This window comes from Rhinoraja longicauda, chromosome 2 (assembly GCF_053455715.1).
Source record: "Rhinoraja longicauda isolate Sanriku21f chromosome 2, sRhiLon1.1, whole genome shotgun sequence".
Classification (NCBI taxonomy): domain Eukaryota; kingdom Metazoa; phylum Chordata; class Chondrichthyes; order Rajiformes; family Arhynchobatidae; genus Rhinoraja; species Rhinoraja longicauda.
Window position 1 is genome coordinate 23,571,900 of NC_135954.1, and position 26,078 is coordinate 23,597,977.

Consider the following 26,078-nt stretch of genomic DNA (forward strand, 5'->3'; position numbering starts at 1 on the left):
CTAGTAGAAGAAATAGGGCAAAGGGCACAAAAGCAAGGTCGAGAGCAAAAATCAAGCAGAATAAAAATATGGTCTGGAATTCAGAGCCTACATTTAATCTGGACTGGATTTGTGATTCAGTTGGTCTTACTGCAACTGTTCATGGGAATGGCTGTATTTCTGCTCATGGGAATGGCTGACTGTCGGAATGATTATTATCCATTTGAAGGAGAAGTTATTGAAAAGAACGCAGCAATGATTAATGAGTCACCGGAGATTTTCATTGGCAATACTGGCCAAATGCATGGTAATAAAAATGGTCATGAGAAACCATCATAAAGAGTCCCTTCAACCAGGCAACTAAAGTCATGAATTGTAGGGCCATTTATACAAAAAAATAGGAATTTATTGGCAGTCGGTAGGACTCTAACTGTTATTTTGTGTCACATCCAGTCAGTTTCAGTCTGTGGTTCTACAACATGGGAGTGAAATGTAATGTAAGAGTTTACTATATACAAGTAGATATCTATACATATAAGCACACACAGTGGACAAAGCATTTTATCTGGCATACATTGATTTACAGATGTATGTGGCAGGAAGAGGGAAGGAGGAAGTGAATCACGGGCAAAAAGACATATTCGGATAACATCTTATTTCAGTTTTTTTATGACATTTAAACACAGTTTGTTCCAAAACCTAATCCGAAGGTGGGCAAAATTTAAGGCAGTGAATACAAAAAATACTGGATGAATGTCAATGTGACAATGAACAAAGTTTTTAAAAATCATACATTTAACAGAGGAATTTTGTACATGAATATAATCTCTCTTCTTCTGTAATGACAGAAAAAAACACTTATTATTTATAGACACAAAACGCTGGAGTAACTCAGCAGGACAGGCAGCATCTCTGGAGAGAAGGAATGGATGATGTCGAGACCCTTCTTCAGATTAGTCAGGAGAAAGGGAAACAAGAGATATAGATGATGATGTTGACAGATATAGAACAAGGAATGAAAGATATGCAAAAAATTAACAGTGATAAAGGAAACAGGCCGTTGTTAGGTGAAAATGAGAAGCTGGTGCAACTTGGATGGGGGAGGGATGGAGAGAGAGGGAATGCCGGGGTTACTTGAAGTTAGAGAAATCAATATTCATACTACTGGGCTGTAAACTGCCCAAGCGAAATACGAGATGCTGTTTCTCCAATTTGCATTTAGCCTCACTCTTACAATGGAGGAGACCTAGGACAGAAAGGTCAGTGTGGGAATGGGAAGGAGAATTAAAGTGTTTAGCAACCAATAGATAAGGTAGGTGCAGGCGGACTGAGCAAAGGTGTTCAGTGAAACGGTCTGCCTTCCGCAAAGACCGTTCCCTCCGCTACTCCCTGGTTAACTCTTCCCTTCCGATCCAAACAACCCCCTCCCCAGGTACCTTCCCCAGCAACTGCAGGAGATGCAACACTTGTCCCTAAACCTCCTCCCTCGACTGTCCAGGGACCCTGACAGTCCTTTCAGGTTAGGTTCACTTGCACCTCCTCCAACCTCATCTACTGTATCAGTTCAAAATGTGGACACTTATAATAATAATAATAATAATAAACATTTATTTTATATAGCGATTTTCCAAGTGCTCAAATACGCTTTACAAAAACAGTCATGACATAAAAACAAACAGACGAACTATCCTGACTATACATCGGCGAGACCAAACGTAGACTGGGCGATCGTTTCACTAAACACTTTTGCTCAGTCTGCCTGAACCTACCTGATCTCCCGATTGCTAAACACTTTAATTTTCCTTCCCATTCCCACACTGACCTTTCTGTCCTAGGTCTCCTCCATTGTAAGAGTGAGGCTAAACGCAAATTGAGGAAAAAACTCATGTTTTGCTTGGGTAACTTGCAGCCCAGTGGTATGACTATTGATTTCTCTAACTTCAAGTAACCCCGGCATTCCCTCTCTCCCCATCCCTCCCCAACCCAAGTCAGACCAGCTTTCATTATCTCCTAGCTATAGCTAACAATGACCTGCTTCCTTTATTATTGATACTTTTTTGCATATCTTTCATTCATTCTTTCATCTTTCATTCATTCATTCATTCATGTATCTCGCTATATCTTCGTCTATATTTCTCATTTTCCTTTTCAGTGACTTTCAGCCCGAAGAAGGGTCTCGACCCGAAACATCACCCTTTCCTTCTCTCCAGAGATGCCACCTATCCCGTTCAAATCTAAGAGAATGGCTAAGAAAAAGAAGAGGAACAAGAGATCTTGGAGTTCATATGTATCTGTCATCAAATGTTGGACTGTAGTTAGCAAGACAGTGAAAATGCACGCTAAACCTTTTGTTTCTATCACAGTAGATATAAGAAGTAGAGAAGTTACAGCAAACCTGCATAGACCACACTTAAGAGTAAAGCAATCAATTATGATTGCTGCATTTTACAAGGAAAAAGTGTCACTACATAGAATCTGGATACAACAGAAATGTGAGGTTTACACATCAGGAAAGGATAAACAGACCTGGTTTCCTTTCCCTTGAGCAATGTGGTATGAGAACGGACCTATTAGTATTTATTTTTAAATTGTGAAGTTATTTTGATTGAGCCGGGATACAGGGAGAATGTTTCCTGTTGTGAGTACAAGCTTAACTAAAAGCCATTTTAGTAGAACAGTGACCAAGTAATCAAATAGGGAATTCACAAGAAAGTTCTTCACTTCAAAGGTGGTGAAAATATGGAACTCACTAACAGAGGGATTGGTTGAAATGAACGGATGAGGGATGGGTAGAAATTTAAGGAGTGGCTTGATAAAGTATAAAGAAGATGAGGAAAGACTAAAGGAAACTTGGATAGAGCATACAGTGCATTCAGAAAGTATTCAGACCCCTGCACTTTTAACACATTTTGTTACGTTACAGCCTTATTTTAAAATGGATTGAATTCATTTTTTAAATCATAAATCTACACACAAAACCCAGTGTGAAGAAGCGAAAACAGTGTTTAGAAATTTTTGTAAAGTAATTAAAAGTAAATAACTGAAATATCACATTTACATAAGTATTCACACCCTTTGCTACGACACTCAAAATTGAGCTTAGGTTCATCCTGTTTCCATTGATTATCCTTGAAATGTTTCTACAACTTGATTGGAGTCCACCAGTGGTAAATTAAATTGATTGGACATGATTTGGAAAGGCACACACCTGTCTATATAAGGACCCACAGTCGACAGTGCACGTCAGAGCAAAAACCAAGCCATGAAGACGAAAGAATTGTCCGTAGACTCCAAGACAAGATTGTGTCGAGACACAGATCTGGGGAAGGGTATAAAACAATTTCTGCTGCATTGCAGGTCCCGAAGAGCACAGCGGCCTCCAGCATTCTTAAATGGAAGAACTTTGGAACCACCGGGACTCTTCATGGAGCTGGCTGCCCGGCCAAACTGAGCAATCGGGGGAAAAGGCCTTGGTCAAGGAGGTGACCAAGAACCAGATGGTCACTCTGACGGAGCTCCAGAGTTCCTCTGTGAAGATGGGAGAACCTTCCAGAAGGACAACTATATCTGCAACACTCCACCAATCAGGCTTTTAAGGTAGAGTGGCCAGACAGATGTCACTCCTCAGTAAATGGCACATGACAGCCCGCTTAGTGTGTGCCAAAAGGCACCTAAATGACTCTCAGACCATGAGAAACAAGATTCTCTGGTTTGATGAAACCAAGATTGAACTCTTTGGCCTGAATGCCAAGTTCTTTAGTAACTTGTCAGTTTCTTTGTTGAACTAAATTAAGGCGCATGTTGCAATCAAAAGCGCTTGAACAATTGGTTGGGCAGAAAGCCAAACTGTAAGAAAGGGGACTGCGCCTCCTTTTCAAAAGCAGCCAGTTCTTGTACGGTCGGTGCCAAAGCATCAACATGGAGGAAACCAGGCACCACTCATCATCTGGCCAATATCATACCTACGGTGAAGCATGGTGGTGGCAGCATCATGCTGTGGGGATGTTTTTCAGCGGCAGGAACTGTGAGATTAGTCAGAATTGAGAGAAAGATGAATGGAGCAAAGTTCAGAAATATCCTTGCTGAAAACCTGCTCCAGAGCATTCTGGACCTCAGACTGGGGCGGAGGTTTACCTTCCAGCAGGACAACGACCCTAAGCACACAGCCAAGATAACGCCGGAGTGGCTTCGTGACAAGTCTGTGAATGCCCTTGAGTGGCCCAGCCAGAGCCCGGACTTGAACCCGATCGAACATCCCTGGAGGGACCCAAAAATAGCTGTGCTCCCCATCCAACCTGACAGATCTTGACAGGATCTGCAGAGAAGTATGGAATAAATTACCCAAATACAGATGTGCCAAGCGTGTAGCATCATACCCAAGAAGAATTGAGGCTGTAATCGCTGCCAAAGGTGTCTCAACAAAGTACTGAGTAAAGGGTCTGAATACTTATGTAAATGTTATATTTCAGTTATTTCTTTTTAATTACTTTGCAAAAATGTCTAAATACCTGTTTTTGCTTTTTTTAAATTGTGTGTAGATTGATGATAAAAAAAAAGAATATAATCCATTTTAAAATAAGGCTGTAACGTAACAAAATGTGGAAAAAGTGAAGCGGTCTGAATACTTTCTGAATACGATGGCTGTATAAGCCAGCATAAGACACAAAATGCTGGAGTAACTCAGCGGGTCAGGCAGCATCCCGGGAGAACATGGATAGGTGACCTTTTGGGTCGGGACCCTTCCTTATCATAGACTGGCTCTGCCAAATTGCTTAGTCTGTGCCATTTTCCCAATGCAAACGTATATGACTTTACCTGTCGGAATGGAAAACTTAAAGGTCGTTTTGTATCTGTAGCAAATTTGTACATTCAGCAGGACAGAATGTTACTAACACTACAATCATTATCTAACATCAGACTTATTAATCCGTCAAGAAATTTGAGACACAAGAAAAAAATATGATTAATTTTCATGTGTCACTTTTCCAGGCACGGTCTCCTCATAATGACTGAACCACACATTGTTAGAACGTGAAGATAATTTTGTCTGTTATTGGTTAAGTGCTTTTAGTCAAGACTGTTTGATAAATGATCATTAATCAATTTGCTAATGTGATTTTGTGGAGTGCCAAAATCTCATGCATTGTTTCCAACACATGTAGATTGCTTGATAAAATTCTTGATAAATTCTTAATGCTAACAAATGACTTCTATTTTTTTTAGTGTTTGGAAAATTTAAATTCTAAAACCATATTAACGAATGCATTTTCTTCAATATGTAGATTTAAGAAGATTTAGAAATTCACCAACATTGGATATATCTGCTGAAATAATGATGTGGAACAGTGTTCATTGGCGACAATAATATGGACAAGCTGGATTGGGACCAGAACATATTGGCTACTAACTTGATCGCTAAACACTTGTTTTTTCAGTGTCAGGCCTATAAAAATCAACGTTTCCTAGAGTGGAACGCAATTACAATGGTTTCTGAGTTATTCCCCTGCGTTCTGAAAATTCATTCCAGCATTTTCTGTGGCAAATCTTGCTTACACAGACTAGTTAGTTTCTTTATCGGGCATACAATTGATGACATTATTTCTCATAAAACGCTAATTTAAAGTGGCGCTGGTTCATAAGATTCAGAAGCGCCTGGTGTTGGGCCAACCATAGTTTAATAATACCGAACAAGAATAGGCAACACTGGAAATGCTCAGGTCAGGTAGCATCAGGGGGGGAGAGAAACAGAGCTGACATTATCAGTCAAGAACCCCTCCTCACCATTGGAAAATATAAAAAACAAACACAATGCCCAGTCCTGGTAGGTGAATTGGCCACTGTAAATAATCACTCCCAAATTAGTGGGTAGCAGGAGTATCAGGGTAAGTTGATGACTGTCTGAGAGAGAATAGGTTATAGAGAAATAAAAACTGATAGTGGTGGAAACATTCAGCAGATCAGTCAGCATCTGTGGAAAGAGAAACAGTTAATGCTTCACGTAGAACACTCTTCATCGGATCCACCCTGGAGCCTCCTCAATATTGCCAGCAGGATCTTTAACCCCCATGCACAACCCTAACCACAACCCTACCTCAGCACCGAACCACTATGGACCTTGTTTAAGGTTGCACTTCATACTTCAGCTTTCACTATTACGCTCTGGTCACCTAATATAACTGATCATTTATTATATTATTATTGGTTATATATTTATCTAATGTGCTGTTGCATTAATAAGCCTGTAAAGCTGCAGCAAGTAAAGAATTTAATTGTTCAGAAATCATAGGAGAAAGGGTGAATGGCTCACTGCAAGAAGGACATGACTGCGGGTTTTTTTTACCTCATGTTTATGGAGGATAGTGTAAGTGACACATTGGAATAGTTAGTCATAGAGTGATACAGTGTGGAAACAGGCCCTTCGGCCCAACTTGCCCCCACCAGGCAACATGTCCCGGCTACACTAGTCCCACCTGTCTGCATTTGGTCCATATCCCTCCAAACCTGTCCTATCCATGTACCTGTCTAACTGTTTCTTAAATGTTGGAATAATCCCAGACTCAACTACCTCCTCTGGCAGCTTGTTCCATACACCCACCACCCATTGTGTGAAAAAGTTATCTCTCAGATTCCTGTTAAATCTTTTCCACTTCACCTTAAACCTATGTCCTCTGGTCCTTGATTCACCTACTCATTGGTCTTGATGTAACAAAGATATGGATTAGGATTTCTGTAAAATCAATCCTGAATGGACAAGGCTTCAAATATATCACTTGGGATATAAAAGGTTGATCTAAAAGCAACAGACTGCAGATGCTAATCTGCAGAGTAGAAAGTGCTTGGGAAAGCCAGCAGGTCAGGCTGCATCTGTGTGGATAGAAACAGAGTTCAGGTTGAGGAGATTTTATCAGAACAGGAAAAGTTAGAAACCAAACATGTTTCAATTTGAAGAGAAGGGGTGAGGTTTGAAGAGAACAAAATGAATATTTTTGACAGGGTGGAGTCCACGACATACAAATAGAGATAGTAATGCCTGAGAGTGATTGCCAACGGCTTGTTCATCACAGAACATCTGCCATTTAAAGCTGTAAATAGATGGAGATCAACAAAGATGGAGGAAACAGAAGAAAAACGAAAGAAGCTGGAACCATATGATGCAGAACAGGGTAGTTGCTGGGATTCTTAAGTAAAAGAGATTGCTGGAAAATACCTATCCAGATTTTCAATTTGCCCATTCGGATGCAGCAGCATTTTCCAGTATTATTCACAAGATTTCTAACACTTACTGAATTTAAAAGATCAATTCTCCGTTGGGGTCTGTGCAAACCATAAAACCTTTCTGTCCTATTTTGGTCCAGTAGCAACCCCCTTCTGTATTAGAAAGCCATCTGTAGCCTGAAAATATTTTCATTACAAACTCAGTAAATCTTGCCGCAATGGCTGGCTTTATAACAGGCTAAAGAAGGCCCCTAATGTACTACTTTCAGAAATATGCATTCTCTGCGGCTTGCTTAGTTATGAATTTGACAGCTTGTTATATTCTGAATGAGTTGGGTGTTACTCATTATAATGAAACCTGGCAAAAGGTTGAGCGCTATAAAAAGGAGCTAATGGGACAACACTCCGCAGAGTATTACTGACTCAAACAACTAAAATCTTTATTGAAAGATGTTTAACCAGCTCATGCAGCTCTCAAGCAAAACTATGCACATAACAGTGTTTACAGAGATACAGATTAACATTTAGATTTGTAATATTTTGTTATGAATTAGCCAGAAGCAGCCTGCAGCTTCATGGGACTCCAAGGAGTGATCTTGAATTACTGAGCTCAGAGGTTGATTTTAGATGTTACTAGACTAATGATTAAACCCTTAAACAACCACTGATTAGTCATAATACCTAGAACAACATGGCCAAGCATGTATGGCTATGCTTTCTCCTTTTTTATAAAGGGAAAAAAGAATTCAAGATTCTTTGCCTAATGCAGAAGGCTAATTTGGCCTAATTTGGCAGGAGGCATTTTAAAAGAAAGTGCTTATAGAATATTTGCAGTGACAGAGATTACAAAAGCACTAATGATAAACTTTTTGTAAAATAATGCTTGGGAAATATGCTGAACAGTGATCATAAATTGAACCACATTTTTTCATAATCAATTGAATACTTTTGATGTGTAGTGATAGTAGTGGGAAAGGGGAAAAACACACCTGTACCCAGAACACAAACACATTTCGACTAGCCAGTCGACCTGGGTTGCCATGAATAGTGCAGTGGGATCTATCAAATGCCCCGAAGAATGCATTTCAATGACTGATCCAAATGTAAGCATCTCCTATGGTACAGTCCTGCCCTAATTTGGATTTTGTGCCCAAGTCTTTCGGGTGGGGATCTAAACCCAGAGCCATCTGACACACAGGTTCAAATGCAACAACAGAACCTAGGTTGTTATCTTAAGTAAGCCTAAAAAGACTATTTCATTTTAATTTGGTGTGCATTAATGTTGCAATGAAATGACATTTATGATTCTACTACAATAACAAGCAAGGAAGATTTTATGATGAGATATTGAGCAGGAATAGTATGAAAGCACATAATCCAGGCTGATGCTTAGGTGGATTACTTAGGGATTACTGTACTATTCATAGTGTCCACAATCTGGGTTCTGTATTGACTACCTGAGCCTCTCCTGTTGCCTGACACATTCCTACTATTTACATAAAAACTGCTGAAACATGGCTAATCCCTAAACAAAGCACAACTGAACACAGAATAAAGATAATTTTTGGAAGGGATTACACCACCGTTTCCAACCTGTTGCAAAGCTTGTTAGGTAAAGTCAATCAGAAAAGTTTTTATTGTGAGAAAATCCTTGTCAAACAGGTTCAGGCAGTACTTCAAAACTGCACTTACATCTCATTTAATTGTATCAAATGAGATATGTTCTGTTTTCTATGTTCAGATATTTTTCAGAAATTTCTTTTGGCGCAAGGTGATTCTAATTGGAATCAGATAGGCCATTATTTTTCATTATTAAAATGAATCATGCAAAGTATGAAGCTTCTCTTGTAAAAGTTAAGTTTTTTTAATGATAGCTTGAGCAGTCCATTAAAAGGGACTAATTTTTACGAGCATAAGGCATTTGGGGGATAGTCCATTCTTTTGCAAAGTACATACTGGATAGAGACTAGATCTTCCACCATCCGTCAACTCAAGAGAGGGATGGAGAGAGAGGGAATGCAGTGGTTTGGGGGTATTGGAGTGAACAGGATGAGAAGAGAGAATAAATACCAAGAAAGAACTGTTCACCTGAAACCATCAGCAGAGAACAAGGAATTGCAGATGCTGTTTACAAAAAAAGGACACAGAGTGCTGGAGTAGGTCAACGGATCAGGCAGCATTTCTGCAGAATATTGGCAGGTGTTGTTTCAGGTCGGGACCCTTCTTGAGACTGACTGAACTGCCTGACAGAGAGAACAACTGCCAGCATCATCAAAAGTGGACAGAACTCAAAGCAATGAAATGGCAACTATCCTCGTCACACAGAATGTCCTGCTATGAGGAAGCAGTACAAAAGTTGCATGGAAAACCAAACCATTCCACATGGTTAGTCATTCTTCAAGCCCAATGCATTAAAACTCAGCAGTCAAGTGTTGAAGCCAATGCAAGAAACAAAATAATTCTGATGATTCTAAGTGCAATTATTATTCAATGCACTCATCAGAGCACTAATCCATGAATACGAGTGAATGCTCTCGATTTGTGAATCACTGTACCAGTTGAGACAGGAGCCCTGTCAATGTGATGAGTGAACAGATAGACATTCAACAATATTCATGTCCTTACAACAACACCACACAGATGGTTAAGGGAATATTTCCATCACAAATGGCATATCCAAATAGTTAAATGAGGCTCTCACTCAGGTTTCCTCTATATCTCGCAGTTCCACTCTTGCTCCCCCTCTCCCCATTCGTAACAAGGATAGAGTCCCCCTTGTCCTCACCTTCCACCCTATCAGCCGTCGTATACAACAAATTATCCTCCAACATTTCCGCCACCTCCAACGGGATCCCACTATTGGCCACATCTTCCCATCTCCACCCCTTTCTGCTTTCCGCAGAGACCGTTCCCTCCCTAACTCCCTGGTCCACTCGTCCCTTCCCACCCAAACCACCCCCTCCCCAGGTACTTTCTCCTGCAACCGCAGGAGATGCAACACCTGTCCCTTTACCTCCCCCCTCGACTCTATCCAAGGACCCAAACAGTCTTTCCAGGTGAGGCAGAGGTTCACCTGCATCTCCTCCACCTCATCTATTGTATCCGCTGTTCCAGATGTCAACTTCTCTACATCGGCGCGCCCAAGCGCAGGTTCGGTGAGCGTTTTGTTCAACACCTTCGCTCAGTCCACCTGAACCAACCTGATCTCCCGGTGGCTCAGCACTTCAACTCCCCCTCCCATTCCCAATCTGACCTTTCTGTCCTGGGCCCCCTCCATTGTCATAGTGAGGCCCAGCGCAAATTGGAGGAACAGCATCTCATATTTCGCTTGGGCAGTTTACACCCCAGCGGTATGAACATTGACTTCTCTAACTTCAGATAGTTCTTCTGTCCCTCTCTTTCCCCTCCCCCTTCCCAGTTCTCCCACTAGTCTTCCTCTCTACGACTACATCCTATCTTTGTCCCGCCCCCTCTCCTGACATCAGTCTGAAGAAGGGCCTCGACCCGAAACGTCACCCATTCCTTCTCTCCCGAGATGCTGCCTGACCTGCTGAGTTACCCCAGCATTTTGTGAATAAATCGATTTGTACCAGCATCTGCAGTTATTTTCTTATACCCATTCCTTCGCTCCTGAGATGTTGCCTGACCCGCTGAGTTACTCCAACATTTTGTGTCTACCTTCCATTTAAACCAGCATCTGCAGTTTTTTTTCCTACACAAGATGACAATTTATGTCATATTAGGTGCCTATGATATCTTTCTGAATTTCAAGACTGTGCAGACAACATACTAAGTAGTTTCAACTAACTCCTGTGGGTGCAAACCGATAAAAATGTATATTAGTTTTGTGTGAGTATGCATGCAATACCCAAAACAATGACACTAAGTGACATCAAATCTGTAAAGAACCAAGATATTCTGTTCCTGTATATAGCAACAACCCTCAAAGATGTTACATATAGGGTGGCACAGTAGCGCAGTGGACGAGTTGCTGCCTGGGTTTGATCCTGAGCATAGATGCTGTCTGTGTGGAGTTTGTACCTTCTCTCCGTGACCTGCCTGGGATTTTTCCGGGCACTGCGGTTTCCTCTCATACTCCATAGAAGTACAGGTTTGTATGCTAATTGGCTTGGTAAAATAGTAAATTGTCCCAAGTTTGGGTGGGATAGTGTAAGTGTGCGGGATCGATGGGCGGCACAGCCTTGGTGGACAGAAGGGCCTGTTTCCACATTGTATCTCGAAACATACTTTGTGAGATTTATATAAAGTTTGTATTGGATCCACAGTACCTTGTGGTTCATTCAACAGTCAGTAATAGATCGGGTAGACGCAGAGTCTCTTGGCCAACGAGGGTGAATCGAGGACCAGAGGACATAGGTTTAAGGTGAAGGGGAAAAAAATTAATAGGAATCTGAGGGGTAACATTTTCATACAAAGGGTGGTGGGTGTATGGAACAAGCTGTCAGATGAGGCAGTTGAGGTTGGGACTATCCCAACACTTAAGAAACAGTTAGACAGGGACATGGACAGGACAGGTTTGGAGGGATATGGACCAAACGTGGGCAGGTTGGACTAGTGTAGCTGGGGCATGTTGGCCGGAGTGGGCAGGTTGGGCCGAAGGGCTTGTTTCCACACTGTACCCCTCTAAGACTCTTCAATAAAATATATTATAGACAATGCTCATGGAGGCCATCAAGCAATCCTGAAAACTAAATATTTGTTAAGGGAGAAGGTTCTCAGGAGGAAATTGGTTGAACAAAACATCAACACATGCCTTTATGTCAGATTTATCCAAAGGATTAATATCAATGTTGACTTGGCAGACCTATACCCTGGTGATCATTTCCTTGTGATTGTCAATGACTATAGCAGAATCTCTATTGTAGAAATGGTCAGCTTCATTTTGCCAATAGCTACCCTTCTAAAACCTGAGTATATCTTGGATCTTTCTGATGTACTGTAAATAGTTAAGACACATCATGGATTGCTGATCAGCAATTATGATTCTGAGATGAATGCAAATGACAGAGATTTCATACTGCCAAGATCACTTGTTGCCACTCGCAGAGAGATATTAAAATGTTCAAGAAAATTTGGTCACACAACTCATGTTGAAGGGAAATCGTAGAGCCATACAGCATGGAAACAGGCCCTTCGACCTAATCTTCCCATGCCGACCAACATGCCCCATCTGCACTAGTGCCATCTGCTTGCATTGGCCTATATCCATCTAAACCTTTTCTCTCCATGAACCTGTCCAAATGTCTTTTAAATGTTGTGATAGTATCCTGTTTCTACTACCTCCTCTGACATGTTGTTCCATATATCTACCACCCTTCGTATGAAAAGGTTGTCCCATGGGTTCCTATTAAATCTTTCACCTATTACCTTAAACCTATGTCCTCTGGTTCTTGATTTCCCTACACTGGGTTCCAGACTCTGTGCATTTACCGTATCCATTCCCCTTATGATCTTATACATCTCTGTAAGATAACCCCTCATCCTCCAGCACACCAAAGAATATAGTTCTCGCCTGCTTAACCTTTCCCTGTAACTCAAGCCCTCGAGACCTGGCAACTTCCTCATAAATCATCTCTGCACCTTCTCAGCCTTAACAACATCTTTCCTGTAACAGGGTGACCAAAACTGAACACAATACTTCAAATGTGGCCTCACCAATGTTTTGTGCAACTGTAACACAACATCCCAACTTCTATACTCATGTTGCATCCACATGACAGGAATACCAGCTGTTACACCAGTTTTTGCGCAATCTATGCATAGCTATTTTCCAGTAAGATTCCTTGCTATGTGAATGCGACAAAGGCTAAAAGAACATCAATAGGGGTAAATGTAGAGAAACACGTTAAGTTCAAATCTATGCCACTACAGTCTAGTGACGCAACTCTTCTGAAAAGCAATAACCATCCAGGTAAGCAAGCAACTCCATATGGCACACAGTCATTTGAAGTTCTGCCATTAAAGACTCTGTGGCATCATTCTTCAAAATAAACTTCAAAACACTCAAACATTTATTACCAGTCAATGCTAAAACAGATGAAATCAAGCTGCCTCAGTACCCTTTGGAGATTTCCATACATCGAGAATGAAACTAAATTAAACTAAACATCCTTCTTCATATCTGAGGCACTCTGCAACAGTCTGCTCGGGATGGTGGCAGAAGCAGATACGATAGTGGCATTTGAGAGGATTTTGGATAGGCACATGGATATGCAGGGAACGAAAGGATGGGGATCACAAACAGGCAGAGGAGATTAGTTTATTTTGGCATCATGTCCGGCGCAGACATTGGTGGCTAAAGGGTCTGTTCCTGCGCTGTACTGTTCTATGTTCTAAGTGAAATAAAGATTGAAGGTTAGCATGGTTTTTTAAATTAACATTGGAAGAGATGAAGTATTGTTATCATTTGTTATAATTAAAGGAATGGTTCCTTTAATTAACATGAAAAGTGGTGAAATGTTGTTATGTTCATAAAATTACTTTTAAAGACTGCCGTGTGCATTTCTTTAAGACTTTATGATTTTGCGTATTTCCTGGATGTAGGGTGAAGAGAAAGCAGCCATTGTTCTAAACCACGCAGAAGTTAATTTGCCTAATAAGGCGCATATATCAAAGATTTACCATTTGTAGTTTAAATTGACCAATCTGCTTTAAGAGATGAAACCATGCTCCCAACTGACAATAAATACAGAAAATACAGGAAATACTTGTCAGGTTAGATGATACCTTTGGAGAGAGAAACTTAACTTTTCAGTTCAATTACCTATTATCAGGTTATTGGGCTGAAATATTAACTGGTTAATAGTTATATTCACTATTAACTATTCTCTCCTTTGAAAGACCATGGGAAGTATTTTGACAAAATTAAAATAATTTATTTTATCCTACCATTGGCATCAGTGTATTATTGATTTGTTTACCACCAACTTTCAAATTCCACCCCTATACAAACTTTATAGGGGTCTTTATATCTCTCTTTTCAGTTTTGATCCTTTTCAACCAAGCTTTTGACCATCTGTCCTATTATCATTTTATGGGGCTGAGCATCATATATTGCTTGACATTAACATCTGCTAATTCCTTGCGATGTTTTGCTATTTCGAAAGCGCTAACAAAAAGCGCACACAAAAATGTGTGTTTTTGTCATTCCCAATGCGATAAGAAACAGAGTGAGAAACTCACCATTCTGCATTTCTGATTGGATTCAACCAAATTATGCTACCTACTGGAAAGAAGTCAATTGGAGTATATGCAGAAGAAAAATGAGGAGCCAAAATAATTGTTGGTGATACATTTTAAAAAGCCTTGGTGTAGCTATGTCCTTTTAATTACACAAGGTCCACACTACAGGAGGCTCATCAGAAGTGAATAGGGAAGAGAATAAAATGAACAATGTGCTTGGACATTAGAAAACATTACTTCTCCCTTTTGCATCCAATTGTCCACATTAGTACGGAGTGGGATGAAAAATGCTGCTTCTTCACATGAATAATAGAGAAAAAAATGGCATTACCGTTTCCACTGCAGCACATTTGCAGATTTTAAGGTAGAATTATCAAAAAACTGGGACCATTTGAAAAGGCAAATTGGGAGATCTGTTGGTTAATTTTCTTGGTAGACACAAAATGCTGGAGTAACTCAGCGGGTCAGGCAGCATCTCAGGAGAGAAGGAATGGGTGACGTTTCGGGTCGAGGCCCTTCTTCAGGCTGATGTCAGGGGAGGAGGTGGGACAAAGATAGAATGTAGTCGGAGACAGTAAGACTAGAGGTCGACCTGGGAAGGGGGAGGGGATAGAGAGGGAAAGCAAGGACTATCTGAAGTTAGAGATGTCAATATTCATACCGCTGAGGTGTAAACTACCCAAGCGAAATATGAGGTGCTGTTCCTCTAATTTACGCTGGGCTTCACTCTGACAATGGAGGAGGCCCAGGACAGAAAGGTCAGATTGGGAATGGGAGGGGGATTTGAAGTGCTGAGCCACCGGGAGATCAAGTAGGTTAAAGTAGGATGGACTGAGCGGAGATGTTTAGTGCAACGATCGCCGAGCCTGCGCTTGGTCTCGCCGATGTAGTGAAGTTGACACCTGGAACAGCGGATACAGTAGAAGAGGTTGGAGGAGGTGCAGGAGAACCGCTGCCTCACCTGGAAAGACTGTTTGGGTCCTTGGATGGAGTCGAGGGGGGAGGTAAAGGGACAGGTTAATTATTAATTGTTAATTATTAATAATTGTTAATTTTCTAGGCTTTGTAATTACAAAGGTTGATACATCCAGTAATTTGTGCCATGTATGGCACAACTTGGATCATGCAGTTCTCTTCAACTATTCCTAAAATGAGCACAAACAAAAAAAAAGGCTGCCTACGCAAGGTTTTTCCTTGCCTTTTGCTCTTGTGGTTATGCCAAACTGGCTTCATTAATCATCCCAATAATTTATTTCTCAATCTTTAAATTTGGCCGAATCTAATCAAAAATGATAAATGCACTCACAATTAAAATAATTAAAGACACAAAGTGTTGCAGTAACTCATCGGGTTAGCAGCATCTCTGGAGAAGATAAATAGGTGACGTTTCAGATTGGGACACTTCTTCAGACTGACTGTGGGAGAGGGGAAGGGGAAGGAAGCTGGAAGAGAGGAGGGGCAGGACCAAGCCTGGCAAGTAATAGGAGGATACAGGCGAGGGGGTATGGATGGCAACCATGGCAGATGATTGGACAGAGGCCTGAGATGAAAAGGCGTAAGGTGTGAGACAAAAGGATTGAAGAGTCATGACTTGTATTAATAGAGGAAGCAAAGCAGGTGGAAGGGGAGTGGATGGGAGTAATAGGTGGCAGGCTGACCTCTGCCATGCTGAGGCCTCCTCAGACACCTCCTCATACCTACTACCCCTTGACTATGATCCCATAGACCATCATCTCCCAGACTGTTTCCAATCTCATCACCTCTGGCAATGTTCCCTCCACAGCCTCCAACCTTATTGTTCCCCAGCCTCGCACTGCCAGCTGTCTCCTTCCCAAAATCCACAAACGGATCTGGCAGACCCATTGTTTCTGCCTGCTCCTGCCCAACAGAACTAATCTCCAAATACATTGATTTCATCCTATTGCCACCCCCCCCTCACTCCCCATCCAGTTCCTAACGACTTACATCCAAGACTTACATTCAATAACTTTCAATTTCTAGACCCCCATTGCCTCATCTTTACCATGGCCATCCAGTCTCTTTACACCTCCATCCCCCACCAGGAAGGTCTCAAGGCCTTCTAGTTCCTTCTTGTACAGATATCTATCAATTTCTCTCTACTAACACTCTCCTCTGCCAAGTGGAACTAGTCCTCACCATCAAAAACTTCCCTTTTGACTCCTCTCACTTTCTTCAAGTTAAAGGTGTAGAAATGGGCACTTGCCTGGGCCCCCAGTTATGCCAGCCTTTCTGTTGGTTACATTGAACAGTCCATGTTCCAGGTGAACACTGATCCTAATCCCCAACTCTTTCACAGCTACATCAACGCCTGCTTGATTTCTAATTCTAGGGAAAGGTCATCTACTTGAAACGTACAATCTCTCTCTATGGTTTGATTTGATGGGTCTTTCCAGGATTTTCTGTTTTTATTTCATTTGCAGAATCTGTAGGGTTTTTTTACTATTAAAAATTTGATATTTATTCTCTCTCACACATAAAGCAATCAATGGGAATTCTACACAAATGAAATATTCGATAATTAATAAAACCATATGTTTCAATTAATCAATAGGTTGGTATTAAGATGAATATTATTCTCCATAACATACGCTGATATTTAAGATAAAACTAGTAGTTTCCCTATAAAGTGTGAAAAATCAAAAAGATTTGTTGATTTCCAAATCGCAATGGTTTTGAAATATTCCATACCTAGTTACTGATACGACTTCAAATCTTCAGACTAGTAGGCTGACTCCAACAAATAATTGTAAAATATATATACAGAACATTTGCCATTAACCCTCCATCTAGCACCATCTGCCTGCCGCCAAGACCTGAAAAAAAATGTTTTCACACTTGCTATCTGTGAACTAGTATTGTTCAATTCTAATCATTTTGGGCAGTACTTCAGAGTCAAATATCCCACACTAATTACACATCTGAGGAACTGGCATGGGTGAGTGGATTATTACTGAGTAAGTGATGTCAGATAGTGATGTTGGTGACATTTTCTGTCAAGTTGCTGATGATTGGGAGTAGATTTTTAGTCAATAATTCCAAGGTTGATCTTTGCAATTTTTCAGTGCATTTGACCGAAAGTGCAAAAATGACTCATTAAACAATTAAACTAACACTTGCCCAATTCATTCTTGAAAGTAAGTTGAGAGGTGCAAAGAGAACTAAAATAACAATATTGAGGAAATGATTTCAAGCAATTAAAATAGAATTAAATACAGTATGCTACAAAAGGATTAGATCAACCAGAATAATCATAGGCAAGAGTAAACTATAGTATACTACAAGTATTTCACAATATAATGCAAGTATTTCATTATACAAGTATTGACGGCAATGGTGGAAGTGCATTATTCAAGCCCCTGTCCCACTTAGGCGATTTTTTAGGTGACTACAGGCGACTAGGCTGTCACCACACGGTCGCCGGGGTGTTGCCTGTATGGTCGTGAATAGTCTCCAAAGAGTCGTTGCATTTTTCTGGTCACCACTGGATTTTGAAAAGTTTAAAATATTTCGGCGACTGTTGGTTTGACGCCAATGATCGTAGGTTGACGTCTCCTGACGTAGGTGCTGTCGTAGGTTGTCGCCAGGTGATGTAGGTTGTCGCTGGAGCTGACTTCGGTGAATCCCATTGGCGACTACCTACGTCAACCAACGTCGACCGGCGACAGGTACCGGCGTCAAAACCGGAGGCGAAAATGACATGAATTGACTCCAGTTATTGCCGACAGTGTCATAGATTGTCACGGGTAGACGTAGGTTGACTTCAGTTGTCGTAGGTTGTCGCCTGTGTGGTCGTAGATTGTCGTAGGCGTGGTCGTAGGTGGACGCCCTAAGTCGCGGTGATTGGGTTGTCGGTAGCTTACCGCAGCTTGACTTCGACTAGGTGGGTAGGTTGTTGTAGCTTGTCGTCGACATTGTCGTAGGGGGGGTCCAGTCGCCGTTTTTTCGCCGACCTGCTACGACTCTGACAGTCGCCGGCAGTCGCCTAAAAAATCTCCTAAGTGGGACAGGCTCTTAACTGTCAGAAATGCAACTAACACCTCCTACTGATCTAAATATTTCAACTCCCCCTCCCAGTCTGACCTTTCTGTCATGGGCTTCCTCCAGTGCCATAGTGAGGCCCACCGGAAATTGGAGGAGCAGCACCTCATTTTTTCGCTTGGGCAGCTTGCAGCCCTGCGGTATGAACATTGACTTCTCCAAATTTAGATAGTTCTTCTGTCCCTCTCTTCCCCTCCCCCTTCCCAGTTCTCCCTCTATCTAACTGCCTCCACCTATATCCTTCCTTTGTCCCACCCCCCTGACATCAGTCTGAAGAAGGGTCTCGACCCGAAACGTCACCCATTCCTTCTCTCCCGAGATGCTGCCTGACCTGCTGAGTTACTCCAGCATTTTGTGAATAAATACCTTCGATTTGTACCAGCAGCTGGAGTTATTTTCTTACACTACAATATTTTTGGAACCAAATTGCAATTTCAGATGATTTAACAAGTACCATTAGAAAAAGTCAGTTGCCACAATATACATAAACAAAACCATATTTTAAAAAAATTACTATTTGATTATTCTTACCACTTCAGTGGGTCTGTAGTACTTGGGATCCACTTTTATATGCACCTGGTTAGTTTCCTTACACCTGCCCACTTCATCTCTACCTTGACCTTCCCAGCTGGAAAAAAAGAAAAAGCCATAGTTTTAACAATAAAACACATTCTTATTACATTATGAAATTCTCATATGTACACATGGACAGACATAATATGGATTCAGAGCGTTTCCCACAACCACTGGCGAGATGGTAGGGAAAGATATGTCAAAAATTTTATGGTGTACAAAGCAGGATTATTGGAAATGCATCAAGAGATTACAATCGATTGGGAAGACTGATAAATCAAATCAAATTGATGATTTCCTTCCAGAAATATATTTCAGACAAATATATTTTGTCTGAAAAATAGTGGGGGGGGAGTGATCTGGGTAAAATAAGTATGTTGGAAGTAGGATCAATATGGGAAAACATAGAAACATAGAAAATAGGTGCAGGAGTAGGCCATTCGGCCATTCAATATGATCATGGCTGATCATCCAACTCAGTATCCCGTACCTGCCTTCTCTCCATACCCCCTAATCCCTTTAGCCACAAGGGCCACATCTAACTCCCTCTTAAATATAGCCAATGAACTGGCCTCAACTACCTTCTGTGGCAGAGAATTCCACAAATTTACCACTCTCTGTGTGAAAAAAAACGTTCTCATCTCGGTCCTAAAAGACTTCCCCCTTATCCTTAAACTGTGACCCCTTGTTCTGGACTTCACTGAAAGAGGTTGGATCAGGATTGTCAGGGTTGTCAGACGAAATGGTAGAGGGGTTGAGGCAGGATGTCGTGAGAGTGTGTAGGAAAGAACTGCAGATGCTGGTTTAAATCAAAGGTAGACACAAAATGCTGGAGTAACTCAGCGGGACAGACAGCATCTCTGGAGAGAAGGAATGTTGTGAGAGAGGTCAGGGTAGGATAAGAAAATAACTGCAGATGCTGGTACAAATCGATTTATTCACAAAATGCTGGAGTAACTCAGCAGGTCAGGCAGCATCTCGGGAGAGAAGGAATGGGTGACGTTTCGGGTCGAGACCCTTCTTCAGGGTAGGAGATGGTTAGGGTTGGAGCAAGTGTCTCTTGCCATAGCTATAGAAAATGGGTCAGTATACAGAATGGTGTCAGGTCAGCAAATTATTTATTGGGCTCAGAATAAAAGAGCTTCACAGCACTGAAACAGGCACTCCAGCCCATCACAGCCATGGTAACTATATTGCCCATCTGCACTAACCCTAGTTGTGTCAATATGCCCGTATCTGTCTATGCTTTGCCTAATCAAGTGCCTGAATGGCTCTTAAATCTAATGATTGAATCTGATTCCATCACCTCCATCAGTGACGAGTTCCAAATATCAACTTCTCTCTGAGTTAAAAAAAACTTGCTTCTTACGTCTCCTTTAAAACTCCTTCTTCTCACCATAATTCTATGCCCTCTGTTTTTAATACTCCTGCCATGGGGGAAAAAAATCTATCTTTTCTATACCTCTCATAATATTAATAACTCACTCTCCAGCCACATTTGTTCCAGGAAAAAGACCAAGCACTGTCTATTCAATCTCTCCTTATAAACAAAGTCCCTCAAACCAAAGAGACATCTAGGTGCATCACCTCTGCACCTTCTGCAGTGCACTCATATCCTTGCTGGTGAGATGCAGGGGTGACCCAGGAGGGAAACCATCTGCCATACGATTCCGAAAAAATCCCTGATTTTACTTTAAGTTTTATATTTCCGGCAAATCAAATTGCACACTGCATTCAAACTTGGCACTCCGTGATCCAATTTCTAGGCATTATTTTTAAAGCACTGCAGCTGCAGCTGTGAATTCTCAACATAATTATACTACACAAATATATATAAATACAATCTCTGCAACAGTCTTTGAAAATTAAGAATGTCTTCCTGGCAAACTTCATTATCCATTCAAAACAAAATGAAAGATTGTTAAAAAAATTGTAACATAAATTACCTTTAAAATGGCAGTTTTTGAGGCAAGCAAAGCTGCTATAAGATTGAGGGAACTCTCAAAAACAGCAAACTAATCATTAAAACATATTAATATCTAATGAGTTTTCTAAATATTTAACTGGTGGGGGGAAATATGACATCTAAATAGGATTAAGCTAAAAGCTGAAATACCACAAATAAACTTTAAAAATAAATATATTTTATATTATGATGTAGATTTTATACTGTATGGAATTTCAAAATAATCATGAGCGAATGATAATCTTTTTTAGAGTTTGGCTTTGTGACAATAAATATGGCTTAATACTGCATTAAAATGCATCACACCTCATGTAATGAAGCATACATTTGTCTGGATATAATCAGCATCAATACCTCTGGATGTCAACATTAAACTATGCATCTGTGTGCAGTTGATACCTTTGCCAGATTTCCTCTATTGTAATGGTGAAAGCTGATATCTTCATAGGTATTTCTCGTTGCAAATGCCAAAACGTGATCAGTTAGTTACTGATCAGAAAGATAAAGTGCACATTCTGATGTTACTTGTAACTTTTCACGAGAAAGAGACAGACGGACAGAGAACCAAAGAAAACTGACATCTGATATAAGAGAAAGTGACAGAAATATCAATAGAATGATGCAAGGTATAGGTGAAAGTATTAACATTCTTTCCAACTTACTAAGTGTATTGCCACATGAAATATCTAAGAAGTCTGACAGCTTACTAAATAATCTGCGCAAAAACGATTACAATCATTTCTGAAAATAGTGAATAGTTCAAAGCTAAATGATCCAGTTCCAGGTGTCGCAATGATGATACAGCACCAGTGATCACCATCCTGCTCATCCCCTGAAGACCGGAGAACAGATGAGGGGGGAGCCACTGGAGATGTCGGACTTGAGGAGCAAGGGTCGGTAGGAGGGTGAACTGGGGTAATGGCTCCAGCGCCTTCAAGATCGGGAGCCGCTCCAATACACTGAGCACCTGGGCGGACCAGACCTTGGACTGTGGAAATGGCACCAAAACATGGCAATGCTGACATGAGTAAGTATGCAAAAAGAATTTCACTGTACAGTTGCACATGTGACAAATAAAGCACCATTGGAACATTAGAAGTTTTCTGATAAGTCGATGCTCGCAATTGAAACGGTGTGTAAACATTTGTTTATTGATGTAAAATCACCATTATTCACATGTTGACTATACTGCATCTGAGGGAAAGGATTCTGCATTCTGACAGGGTTCAGAAAGTATAATGAATGTTATACATTAAGAAAATGGAAACAAAAATGGAAGGTGTGCTAAGTTGAGGCATGGGTAATGTTGAGACTTGGTCTGTATCGACTAAAAGTAAAAAATATCAAACTATGGAATCTAGTTTAGTTTGGTTTAATTTATTGTCATGTGCACCGACATACAGTGAAAAGCTTTTGTTGTGTGCTAACCAGTCAGCGGAAATACATAATTACAATCGACCCATTCAATCTACAATTGAAGTAAGCAAAGCAAAACACATAAAAGCATGAGTAGAGAGTTCAGAATCTACAAGGAATGATGATAATTTGTTTCTACAGGAAATGTGTCATTTTTGAAATTGAAAGTGAAGTGTGGTCATTACTATTATATTATTTGGTAATTAATAATTATAGGCATCAAAAACAAGAGAAGATAGGAAAGAAATAAAGCAACAGCTTTGAGAGTTGTGAAAATACATAAAATGTTAACCAGCAAGACTTGAGATACTTTCCTAGTAACTGAGTAAAAAAAAAAAAAATTGAGGAGGATTTCATGTTCCAAAAAATAGTGCACGATTGCTTCTTGATTAATTTTGCACAATCGGCACCTTTCTTGATTCGTGAGAGTCAAGAGTGTTTTATTGTGTATTATTGTGTATTTATTGAGTAATAATTCAGATATTTTGGGACCTGTTAGAATTAGGGGAGCACATAGAAATCAATATTTGCAACAGAATTAGATAGTCGCATTTATCACACGGATGTAAAGCTGCCTCTCCTATTGTCTTTTAACCCAAATTAATATTAATAGGTCAAACAAAAATTCATGCTTTTATGTGTTTTGCTTTGCTTACTTCAATTGTAGATTGAATGGGTCGATTGTAATTATGTATTTCCGCTGACTGGTTAGCACACAACAAAAGCTTATTGCACATGACAATAAATTAAACCAAACTAAACTAGATTCCATAGTTTGATATTTTTTACTTTTAGTTGATACAGACCAAATCTCAACATTACCCGTGCCTCAACTTAGCACACCTTCCATTTTTGTTTCCATTTTCTTAACGTATAACATTCATTATACTTTCTGAGCCCTGTCAGAATGCAGAATCCTTTCCCTCAGATGCAGTATAGTCAACATGTGAATAATGGTGATTTTACATCAATAAACAAATGTTTACACACCGTTTCAATTGCGAGCATCGACTTATCAGAAAACTTCTAATGTTCCAATGGTGCTTTATTTGTAATAAAAAATGGTAATTCAACTACACTTTTACTTTGCATATCTACTGCATAAAAATGTTAAGAAAATGTTGGCAAGGACAGTCAAAATGCATTCAGTTATTTTAGGTGGATTTTGATTATCTGCACAAATAATAAGGGAGTTACATTTTCCATCCTTTACGAAATTATTTAGAAATCTCAAATTATCCTTATTAGATGTTTTTTAAAGCCAGTTTAGCAAATTGAAATGTTCCTCATTTATTTGAAAAGAGATCAGTAAACAATGGTTCACCTTACAAAATACTACTCAGATTCAGATCAGTTATATGCATTATACACCTGGGTGCAATGAAACTCCTTGTTCACACGAAGGTCATGGAGTAAACAGTTTACATGGTAATGATAGGCACAACAATAAATACAAAGACAAATGCAAAACAGCACAATTCTTCAAAGATTGTAGTGCAATCTAAATTAGCGCAAAAGAAAACAAATACAGTCGTTTATAACAAACTCCCCTTGTGTCATGACAAAAAAACCCACTGGCGGTACTTTTTCTGAAACCACAGAATCCAAATCAATGAGCCATTAAATATGCAGTTTACCAGGGAGTACAAATACCTTGGAGTGTACCTGGACAATAAACTGGACTGGTCCAGGAATGCTGAGGTCCTGTACAAGAAACGACAGAGCTGGCTGTACTTTTTGAGAGGGCTCCGTTCCTTCAACATCTGCAGTAAGATGCTGCAGATGTTCTACCAATTGGTAGAATGTCTGCAGTAAGATGCTGCAGATGTTCTACCAATTGGTAGTAGCCAGTGCCATCTTCTTTGCTGCCATGTGCTGGGGCAGCAGGGCGAAGGCTGCGGACGCCAATAGGATCAACAAACTCATTAGGAAGGCAGGTTCCATTCTGGGGGCGAGTTGGATTCATGGGTGGTGGGCTTGGAGGGGAGGATGCACCTCAAACTGCAGAGCCTCCTGGACAATACAGCTCACCCCCTCCATGACACACTGGTCAACCTGAGGAGTACTTTCAGCAACAGACTGGTTCCACCAAGATGTAGGACAGAACGTCACAGGAGATCCTTCTTCCCTGTGGCTATCAAACTTTACAACTCCTCCCCATTCTGCCATGGGGTAGACTGAGACTGACTCCCCCCAATCTTTGCACATCCCCCAAGCCTTTCCACCCGTCACTTTAATTTCATGTTTCATGTATTTTTTGTTTTGTGTATTTTGTGTTTTTATGACTGTTGGCAGATCAATTTCCCTCCTGGGATAAATAAAGTTCTATCGTATCGTATTGTATATACAATTGATTACTATTAAAACACATAGTATGTACGATAATACCATGATAAGTGCTCAGCCAAGAAAACTAAGCCCAAAGCCAAAGTAATATCTGAACTGCTTATACACACTTATGCTAAGATCAATAATTAACTCCATATGCAATAATATACTATCTACATGTTAACAAGCACACAAAAACTGATCGTGTAGATGCAAGTACATCATTGGGGTTATCAAGTGGGCACCGTCCTTCACTGGCGTTTCATTGAGTTAGGCCCATGACACCTCAGGAAGGCTCATTTATGTTCAGTTATCAAGGGAAATTAAACGAAAGTGGGAAAATGGACCTGTGAGAAAGATGAACCATGATTTAATTCACTTTAAAAGACTCGGGAAGTTGAACAGTAGACTTTTTCAAGTCTGAACATTGCTGGCATTTATCAACCACTCCTTGTTTTCTTCAGAAGAATGCAGTGAGCTGGGTCCTTGAACCACACAGCGGCCCTTCTGGTGAATTTACTTCCACGATATTGTTGGGGAAGATCTTCCAAGGTTCACATCCAACAATCATGAAGGAATTGCTATTTTTTTCCAAAAAATAAGTTGGTGGGTGATGGGATGATGTTCTCATGCACCCGAAGCCCTGTCCTTCTTGAATGTTTGAGCATGGGTTTGGAAGGGATTGTTTTAGATAACTAAGTGAAAAACTGCTGTGCATGGTGGTATGGACTAGTTATGCTATGTAAATGGTCGAAAGGTCTTGGAATGAGTACTCAGCCTCTGAACTGCTCTTGTATCTGCAGCTTTATGCAGGTGGTCTTGTTGAGTCTCTGGTTCAACAATGACCTTGGATGTTAATGGTGGAGGGACAGTATTGAGTAAAATTGGTCCAAGTAATGTCCATGAGGTTAATTTTCCATTTCCTGAGACTCCAGTGCATTTGAAAATCCTTCTATAGGATCGCAAGCAAATATGGCATTGTATAGTTTTAGTTTGGAGATAGACACACCCTTTGACCCACCAAATCCACACCAAGTATCGATCACCCATGTTCTATGTTACCCATTTTCGCATTCACTCCCTACACACGAAGGACAATTTACAGAAATGAATTAACTTACAAAGCCCCGCATTTTTGGGACTTGAGAGGAAACGTGGGAGCGTGCAGCGTAGGTTTACTAGGTTAATTCCCGGAATGGCGGGACTATCATATGTTGAAAGACTGGAGCAACTAGGCTTGTATACACTGGAATTTAGAAGGATGAGAGGAGATCTTATGGAAACGTATAAGATTATTAAGGGGTTGGACACGTTAGAGGCAGGAAACATGTTCCCAATG

General features: G+C 40.5%; 1 protein-coding gene across 1 annotated transcript in view; it reads right to left on the reverse strand.

Annotated features, from left to right (window-relative positions):
• gmds (GDP-mannose 4,6-dehydratase) overlaps positions 1 to 26,078 on the reverse strand; it is a 554,149-nt gene that overhangs the window by 57,740 nt on the left and 470,331 nt on the right. The window contains exon 9 of the mRNA XM_078427475.1: positions 18,988 to 19,084. Within this exon, the coding sequence (XP_078283601.1) occupies positions 18,988 to 19,084 (97 nt within the window). The remainder of the gene's footprint in view (positions 1 to 18,987; positions 19,085 to 26,078) is intronic.